At 43.9% G+C, this 10,147-nt stretch overlaps 1 protein-coding gene across 1 annotated transcript in view; it reads left to right on the top strand.

Moving 5' to 3' along the window:
* Positions 1 to 1,356: 1,356 nt before the first annotated feature.
* The window catches only part of LOC308676262 (transcription intermediary factor 1-beta-like), a gene marked incomplete at its 5' end in the record, with an annotated part of 73,734 nt that continues 64,943 nt past the window's right edge, over positions 1,357 to 10,147 (top strand). Inside the window, one exon of the mRNA XM_081342076.1 lies at positions 1,357 to 1,585. Within this exon, the coding sequence (XP_081198202.1) occupies positions 1,357 to 1,585 (229 nt within the window). The remainder of the gene's footprint in view (positions 1,586 to 10,147) is intronic.

Raw genomic sequence — 10,147 nt, 5'->3', positions numbered from 1 at the left:
GATACTTCAACAGGAAGCATCTAAAAACAGAGAGCACACCCAAATGTTCAAATCCATAGCATTCCCCCTTTCCCCTCCCTTTCAGTCCATTTGAAAGACTTCAAAGGTTACATTCTTGTCCGGATCGCCTAACCAGAGTACATCAAACCCCCCTCCCCTTTGGTTTACTTTTGTTTTGCTAAGTACTTCCTAAGAACTAACATCAGTCTACAATGGTAATAAAAGGTTATACAGATCAAAGAGCAATAAACAATAGTAAAGGATTATACAGAGGAAGCAATACATTCCCTCCCTTTCTCTTCCAGGAAACATAGGATAGGAATGGGTTTAAATAATCATTTTATTTTTAAACTTCTGTTATTACTATCAATTGGAGGCTAAAAGGACGCTCAGCTTGGAGGCTAAAGATGCAGCATGGCCTTCTCCAATTCGAAGACACACTTGTGCAGCAAGCTGAGGCAAAGAGGCAGTCCCGGAACCAGCGAAATCTGGGGGCTGGACAGGGGACAGATTGTATCTGCCCTCAGTGTCGGACTGCCACTCTCGAATTGGCCTTTTTAGCCACACCAGATGCTGCTTTAGGACCTCTTTCCAGAGCACGATACCATAGTCTCTCGAAACTGAAGGATGCCAATGAATGAATGAAAAGGAATTCGCTTGGGCAGCAACACAGAGTAACGGAAATGATTGGCTCGATCATCCAGGTAGCTTCTCAGTTTAAGACCGTTACTGGCTATTTTCCCGCCAATCCCAAGCCCCGCTCTCTTTCAACCCGGGTGAATTCCGGGTTGCCCTGGTTTCAACCTCTTAAATATTCTTTCCTTTGATCCGCCCCTTAGGAAAAGGGTCGACCTTGAACTTTTCTGTTCCTGATGTGTTCTCCGATAAAATCTAATCAATTGTAACCGAATTCCATTGGACAATTATCTTTTTCTCTTTTTTTAATTGAACCTTCCTTAAAAAACCCGAAAACTTCAACGATTGGTTGGATTAAATGTCTATCAGTAACTCTCTGAAGATACGATCTAACTGGGCAGAAAAAAGTGAGTCAGAAAAACATTCCAAATAGCTTGCCCCTTTTTTCCCTCTGCTTCCCCCTCAATTACTCGTGCTTCAATCCGCGAAGTGGGCGGTACATTCGAAGGAGGGGCGCCGAAGCGAGTAAGCGGGGAAAGAGTTAGGCCACCCTCTGAGGGTGAGTTGCGTGCGCTGCTTTCGTTGTCTAGGGACCTCGCGTGCCTGGCTGTTGAGGCAGCAACGGTTCCAAGACTCGCGAGGTTCAGGCCTGCACGCACCTATTTTCTCGGTGGCGGCGGTCGTAGCAGAAGGAACAGCAGTAGCACCTCCGGGACGGTGATGGCGGCCTCTGGGTTGGCGGAAGCTGCCGGAGGCCGTGCCGCCGGGGACAAGCAGCGCTCCTCCGCCCCTCTCAACGTGGAAGGTATCGACTTGCTAGAGAAATGTGGCGTGTGCCGAGAGCGGCTCCGCTCCGAGCGCGATCCACGGCTCCTCCCTTGTCTCCACACCGTCTGCAAGGAGTGCATCAAAGTCGAGCCCATCTCGGCTGGCAACAAGGATGTGCAAGGTAAGAGACCTGAAGGTGGCAAGCTCGGGGAACGCTTTCTGGGGGTAGATGATAAAGAGGAATACTGGCTTTTTTCTACAAGGGAGGAAAAGGCTTGCAACGGGGCGGGGATGCGACCATGCTTTTGCTGAGGGTTTTTAATTCTCCTGTCCCCGTTATCTGTAGTACTGGCGAGAGTTGTTTCTGGAAGGGCAGATCTTCTCGCCTGTGGTTGGTACTCCGCGCAAGAGGAGGCTTATATGTTGGGGTGTTTGGTGGTGGTGGTGGGTGCGCGATTGTGCTGAGGACGCCTATAGAATGGCGTGCAAAAATGGAGGAACGGAGAAGGGACAGTTAATTAAGGCGGGAGATAAATGTGTTCTTTCCCTGGATCTTTCTGCTGCGCGTTTCTGTGTTCCTTTCTTAGCGGGAGAACTTGTTGCAAGGAGAAGCGTGCATTAGCTTGCTTTTGATGAGGGAAGGGACTTGAGAGTGATGTATGGCGGCGGAGGTGCAACCGGAGGGGCGTTGCCATTCGTATTCCGAGTCGAGTATGTACAGCCCTGGAGCGTCTATCGCGAGAACTGGAGCCTAGCGGGGAAGGGCGAGGGGACGCCACAGCTCCCCCCCTTTAAGTAGTAACTTTGCCTTTTATCAACGGAGTGTATCCTTGTGAAATGTCCGACGCTCTTGATTTTAGAAAGGAAATCGCTTCTCTAATCCCATGTATTTGGTTATATTCTGTTGGAAGAAAAGTCTTCATCATGGTTCCTCCAAGCGGGGAATAAACATGGCAACTGCTTTGGGAAGAAGGTTGTAGTTTATTGCAGAGGAAAGCCAGACAGAAAGATGGATCCAACAGAAAAAAGAGAGTGACCACATGTGGGTAGTGAGTTTTTATACCCCCCCCCCCCCGGACTCTATTGTCTGGAGTTATTTCCTGTTTCAAGCTTTGTATTTCCTTTGTCAGGTATTCTGTCCTGAGCCTAGGTGTGCCCCTCTAGGATTCTTGCTGGTTGTATGTCCCAGCCCACCTCCCTGGGGCCCGGGTATGTAGATTTTAGATGTCTGAAGTCTTCTTAGCTTCAGCCTTCCTGAATGGTTTACATCTGCATTTCTATAGAGTTGGTTTCTGCTTGGGGGAAGGAGACTTGGGGCTATTAAGAAAAACTGGGCATGCTTTTCTGCCTCTTTAACTTCTTTTTAGGAAATGTGTTTTGCTGCCCTTCTAATATTACCCTCTCTGGGGAGCTGACTTCCCACAATTCCCACGACATGCTGGCTGTAAAATCGCAATCCCATGTTTTAGCTTAGTTTAGCCAATTCATGGTATTTTGGGGGCCAGAACACACACACCCCAATTTATATTGCTTGATTAATCGCAGCTAAATAACCTATACATATATTAAGAGAACATAGCCATTCCTGTTTTATACAGTTTGGAAGCATTTGACTTTTTTTGTATGTATATTTTATTTGTTTATAATAACAATCTTTAGTATTTAGTAAGCAACATGTCTGGGTTTACATGTTTGATATTAATAGTAGTACAATTTCCATTCCTACCCTTTATTCCATTTTTCTAACCATTTATAAAAATTTACCCATGTTTGAAAGTAATCCCCTTCACTTCCCCTTCATTTTCAATGTGAGCCTGTCCATTTCTGCACAGCCCAAGATTTTCTTAATTATATCTTCTTCAGATGGTATTTCTTCATTTTTCCAATATTGAGCAAATGTAATTGTCGCTGCTGTTAATACATGTAATATTAAGTATACACATTCTTTATCATAATTTTCTGAAATTATACCTAAAAGAAATAGTTCTGGTTTATAGTCTACATGTGCTCCTATCATCTTCTCTAGCCACATATGTATTTTTGACCAAAAGTTCTTTGCTTTAGAGCATGTCCACCAAAGATGGTAACAGTGCCTGGATTTTGTCTGCATTTCCAACAATTGCTAGACATATTTTTAAACATGTTTGCTAATCTTGCAGGTGGTAAATGCCATCTATAGAACATTTTATATAGATTTTCTTTATAAGTAGCTGCCCTTGTTATTTTAGTTTCTTTCCCATAGGTTTTGCCATTTTTCTAACTCTACATTGGGCCCCAATTTTTTCGCCCAAGTTATCATTATTTCTTTAACTTGTTCATCTTCCATCTCTAGGTTTAACAGAAAACTGTACAGTTTCTTAATCAATTTGTCATTTGATGACAATAGTATCTGGTCAAATGCTGTTTGATCTTTGTAAAAATCATATATTTTTGCATCTTTCTCATATCTCATTTGCATTTGCAAATGTGGCCACCATGATAGCTCTATGCCCTGTTCTTCCAATTCTTGTTTAGTTTGTAGTTTCCCATCAGTATTCACAATATCTTTATAAGTCACAAGTTTCTCATAATTAATTAAATTTGTGTGTACAAATGCCTCCATTATCGAAATCCATCCTCGTATTTTCATGTAAGTTCTCGATTTTCACCTTTTTCCCATGTCAAAAGCAATGCATTTCTTACATAATGGTTTTGAAAGTATTTCTGATTTTTTTTTTAATCCCATTTATATCCTGCCCTTCTCCGAAGACTCAGGGCGGCTTACAATCTAAAGCACAAATCAATGTGCTTAGCAATAGCCTTCATTCTATGTATATGCCTGCTTATTAGGGCTTTCGCCCCCCCCCCAAGCGGCATTATTACAATGTCAGCTTATTGCCCCCAACAATCTGGGTCCTCATTTTACCTACCTCGGAAGGATGGAAGGCTGAGTCAACCTTGAGCCTGGTGGGACGTGAACCTGCACTAATTGCAGGCAGCTGGTGTTACTTAAGGAGGCATTAGCCCACTGCTCCACCAAGAATTTTGTTCTTCCCATACCATAGAAAAGCACGCCATCCAAATTGTAGGTCATGCCCTTTTAGGTATAATAGTCTTGTTTCTAAGGGTTATCCATTCTTTTAACCATGTTAGTGCAGCTGCTTGATAGTACAAAACCCAGTCTGGTAGCCCAAAGCCTCCATTTTCTTTTGCTTCTTGTAACATTTTCAATCTGATTCTAGCTTTTTTCCCTTCCAGATAAATTTCAGTATCGATGTATATAATTCATCAAAAAAATTGTCAATGTTTATCGGTATTGTTTGAAATAAAAAGAGTAGTTTTGGTAAAATGTTCATTTTCACAGTCGCTATTCTTCCCAAGATTGATAAGTTGTAGATTTTTCCATTTTTCCAAATCTAGTTTTATTTGTTAATAATTTTACATAATTATTTTCTTTTATTGTTGCACACCTTGCTGTTAGATATATCCCCAAATATTTGACTTTCTTAACTACTTGGTCTGTTTTTTCTGATAGTTGTTGTTTTTTGTTTGTTTATCTGTAAGATTTTTAACTATAACTTTAGTCTTTTCTGTATTGATTTTCAGTCCTGCTACTTCTCCAAATTCTTCAATCTTTGCTAATAATTTAGGACTTGTCTCTAATGGATCCTCCATATAAATACCAAGTCATCCGCAAATGCTTGTAGTTTGTACTTTTCATCTTTTATATCCATTCCTTTAATTTCTGGGTCCTGTCTAACATTTCTATTCAACATTTCCAGGGTTAGAATAAATAATAACAGGGATGTAAGGTTTTCCGCTTAGCTTCACAAACTCCTCTGGCCTACTCAGGAATTTTGAAGAGCCAAAGAATCTCCTGAGCTGAGGTTTCAGCAAAGAAAACAACTTTATTTTGGCCAAGACAGAGCTGGGTAACCTTTTCCCTGTTAGTGGCTGCTTAGACCTTAGAGGGATGAAGGCACACCCAGAAGAGACTTCTTCCACTTTTTATACCTTTCCAGAACAGAGAGATTCAAGTCTCTGTACCAGGAGCAAGGAAGCACAGAAAAATTCCAAGGTGATAACTCATACACATTACTCCAGGCTAACTCACCTTCCCCCTCCCTATTTCCTGGATCACTGAATCTTACCTTGCTCCTTTCATGTAAGCAATCTCCTGTATATTTAGCGTGAGACATTTACTTTTTCAATATACACAAAACACTCGCTTCTATCTATAAAGCTGCTTACATATAAAAATGTATATAAAATAGCTACAAAATAAAACTACTAATATCAAGCTTAAGCATAATAAAATCATAAGCACAATAAGATCCCTTCAGGGATAATGGGGATAATGGGCACCCTTGTCTTGTGCCTTTTTTAATATTGAAGCTCTCCATGAAATCTCCATTCACATTTTAGCCATTTCTCTATGATAAATTGTTTGAATTATATTCCTAAAAATTTCTCCAAAGTCCATGTAATTTAGTTCTTGAACCATAAATAGTCAATTAACATTATCAAAAGCTTTCTGTGTGTCTAAAAAGATCAAAGCCATTTGTTTCCCTGGGTGCGTTTTGTAATATTCCAATGCGTCTAGAATCATTCTTAAATTATTCTTCATTTGACTCTTTGGTAAGAATCCATTTTGGTCTGAATGTATAAATTCACTCAAGAATCTTTTTAGTCTTTCTGCTATTATTGAAGCAAAGACTTTATAATCCACATTTAGTAGAGATATTGGTCTGTAATTCTTGAGTCTTCTTTGGGTATTAGGGTAATATTAGTGTCAAGGTTCCAATCAACAGGGACAAATAAAGCAGAACTCTGAGGCTTGCAAATTCCTCAAAGAACATATTTATTGATACAGAGTATTGGTACTTCAAAAGAGAAACCAAGTCTGAAGAAATGCATAACAATTCCCCAATACAAAGTTAAGAAATCCCACCCCCAAAACTATGCAAGCAACTATGTTTCCCACTCAGCTTGTTGGTGGGCTTTTCGTGAAATGCCCAGCCTGCAGTGTCAGGAGCAGCCGATGACCTTGGTTCCCATGAGAGAAAGTCGGAGAGAGAAAGTCTGTTTTCTCTAGCGCACGGGTCGGCAACCCGTGGCTCTGGAGCTGCATGTGGCTCTTTCAGCCTTCTGCAGCTCCCAGTCCCCCGCCATTTGCAGAGAGACAGAGAGAGAGGCGCTTGCGCTTCCCTTCTCTCTCTCTCTCTCCAAACAATCTGGGCTCTGACTGGCTGCTCTGCGTTTCCTCCTCCTCCACCCCCCCAACAAGTAAACTGCATGCAAAAATCCCACAAGATCTACCAGCAGTGCTTTCGCTCCTAAGTCAGCCTATGTCTGTGCACACGCACAGACTTAAATGGAGGCTTCCAAACCTGACACGCATACACATGTGGATGTCTGCTACAGTCCCTGTATAGGATCTACGCAGCCGTCTGTTTGCCCACAGACAGGCATCCTGCGAGAATCCCCGCTTTTCCTTGGTGGCTGCTGACGATTTATACACGGGGAGGAAACCTGTTCTGTCCCAGCCTATGTTCGTCCTTGTTAAATGCACAAGGACAAAAACCCCTTTGACAAGTAGGCTGGAGACTCAGAAGAAAACAAACCCCTTTTTAATATTGGTAACAAACCTGCCAAATGGTCCAAAAACAAAGGAAACAAAACACAATGCAAATGGAGAAAATTGTCCACACGAAACACAATGCAAAACAGAATATTCACCGGCAATACCAACAGAACATGATCCCATGAAGTACTTTGTAACGGTTGCCTTCAGCAACCAGCACCACCCAAATATTCCCTTTTTGTAATTCAGTCCTCAAGGCTACTCAGTGCCTTCTCCCCCAGAGTCGCCCCATTGCCTCCCTCTGGCCTACTCTTCTGGCCTGTCTTTGTTTGCAGACATCTCTCATGTCCTCCAGCTGTGCGTCCTCAGTGTCCGACCCAGCCTCCCCACACAGCTGCGTCTCATCCTGAGCACGAGCGAAAGGGCCAGGCTCCTCACTGGAATGTAAGTCTTGGAGCTCATCAGAGCCTTCCAATGGCTCCCCAGGCCCCCCCTCCTCCTCCTCAGATTCCCCAGACTCAGCTGCCGGGATCACAAGCTGGCATGGAATCACAACAAAACTGGTTGTTGCAAAAAAATAGGGAAAAAAGGGGGGAAAGTGGATGTGCAGCCTCTATTTGTTTTTTTGTGGCTCCCAGTGTTTTGTGTGGGAAACGGGTCCAAGTGGCTCTTTGAGTGTTTCAGGTTGCCGACCCCTGGTCTAGCGCAGGGCTTTTCAACCGGTGGTACGCGTACCACTGGTGGTATGCGAGCACCTGGCTGGTGGTACGCAGCATCGCCTTCCTGCCCCCCCACCTCCCCTCTGCTCCTTCCCAGCATTTGCTGCCAGAAAACAAGCTGCTTGGTGGCAGCCTGCAGGAACCCTACCGAGGGCATGCGAACAGCGCAGGTGCAGAGTGAGGCCCTGCCCTCCCCAGGGAGTCATTGACTGAGCTCTTCTTGTGAGGGATCCATGTCGCCCTTCCCCCCCCTTCTTACTTCACAAGTAAACATGAGCCTGATGGGGACGGAGCCATCCATTCCCTTGGCAGGTAGGCCCTCATGTTGCCTCCCGGGGTTCGAGACTTTTCCCCCTCTCCTCTTCCCGAGGTGCCTGGATTTCTGGAGGGTAAAGCAAAGTGGCCAGACGGCGCGCGCCCTCCCCGAGGACTCATCCTGTGCCTCTCTTGAAAGTCAGGGATTTCTCCAGCAGAACAAAGCAGAGGCAAAGATGCCTGCGCTCCACTGCTGTGGAAAAAGAAGCACCGCGTTTCCAGCCAGTGCAGGCAGTCCGGGTCCTGCAAGAGGCCAAGTGGGAACGAAGCAGCCCCCGGGTCTGCACTGCAGAAAAGCTGCAAGCTCTGGTGTCGCCTGGGCTCCTGCCCAGCTCACTTGCTTGCATGGAAGGCGGTGGCAATGGTTGTTAGGCATATGGTGTTAGCCTACAATGTTGGGTTGAAAATATATTAACCATGATGTTATGTCTTTAAGATGTTAATTGGCCAATGGGTGTGTAAGTGTTCTCATGGCCATAAGAGGGAGCTAGTAACATAGCTTCTTTCTCTCTCTGAATTCACTGCTCTCTACTAATACTGTTTTTGCTCTGCTACTGTGATAAACCTGAACTGTGTATTGACCTCTGGACCGGTAAGAAGACTTTGTATTTGGATTGCTACTTCGACTGTTACTATTGTGTATGACCTGGACTGTTTATTTTTGACTGTGCATTTTTGTTCTTACACCACCTCAAAAGTAAACTACTTTTTGCTTTTACAACTCAGTGTACTCTTGTAGTTACTGTGTGACTCTTACCGCTCTCAGTACCCTTCCTTGTCTGTGCAGCTCTTTGGTAGCACAAGGAGACCTCTGCACATCAAATTTCCTTATCACTGGTTATGGGCCCAGGCCTGTACTGAGAGTTAGTACACACAGTATTCCTAGCTGAGTTTGTGTTAGCTATTTGGTGTAAAATGGCACAAGAACAGTTGTCAGGCATCTCCTGGATAACCCGGTTGGATGGGACAAACTATGTTTCCTGGTCCACGAAATGCTGCTTGCTTTTGCGCAAGGAAGGACTATGGACTATAGTAAATAACCCACCTGATACTACTGCTTGGGATGCAAATAACGAAGAGGATGCAAAGAAGATAGATGACTTTAAAAGAAACAATGAGAAAGTAAACTACTTTTTGCTTTTACAACTCAGTGTACTCTTGTAGTTACTGTGTGACTTACCGCTCTCAGTACCCTTCCTTGTCTGTGCAGCTCTTTGGTAGCACAAGGAGACCTCTGCACAACAAATTTCCTTATCAAAAACCAAACACCCACCACACCACCCTCGCTGCCAATCGTCAACAGAAATGCTCACAACAATGAAAACCTCGGACAGGAAGAAGAGCGCCACTGGGCAGGCAGGCAGGTGTCTTGCTCAGCTGCGGCTTGGGGGGCACTTTTTTCAGTGCCATTGTAACTTCGAACAGTCACTATGTGAAATGTTGTAAGTCGAGGACTACCTGTACTTCATCACTTTTTTCCTTTTTTTGGTCATCAAGTTTTTGACACCTTACTAGGCGACTGGTGGTACTCGGATGTTGCCATATCCTAAAAGTGGCACAGTGGGTGAAAAGGTTGAAAAGCCCTGTCTTAGGCAATAACAAATTGTAATACCATACTTCACCACAAGATGTCACCAACGCCGTTTAAAGCTTTTTAACTCCAAAATTTTTATGATAGTTTTTCAACTCTTATTTCTTTTTTAGATAAAAACAAGGGTCTCCAGTAAGAAAAGGAACACTTTTAGTCCCCAAGTTTCAAAAGCATATACATCCAATTAGATTAAAATTGTTCTTATAGTTGCTCTGTTTGCCCTGGGTAGTTAGTCACCACTTTTCTTAGAGGCAGGGGTAGAAATACCCTTCCCTCTCTCCTCACGGGGAAAAATACTTTGGGCAGCTTTTACAGGAAATATACTTAATGTCTTAAAGAGAGGGTCAGATCTCACCCAGTTTCAACCGCATTTCTTTAAAGGTGCTTGGTGGTGATTTTGACTTTGGCTGTCAGCAGCTTAGTGACGGGCCATATTGCTATGGCCGGTCTTTCCCCCGCTGGTTTGGAGGGCTTCCCCAGATCAAACGGAAGGGCTTCCGTCCTCCTGCGATCATCGCCCCTACAGGGCAACTTTCAACCCTTTCCAAGGTCCCC

Source organism: Vipera berus (assembly GCF_964194415.1).
Source record: "Vipera berus genome assembly, chromosome: W".
NCBI lineage: Eukaryota > Metazoa > Chordata > Lepidosauria > Squamata > Viperidae > Vipera > Vipera berus.
The sequence above is the reverse complement of the archived record's forward strand: the minus strand, read 5'-3'. Positions and strand labels throughout refer to the sequence as shown.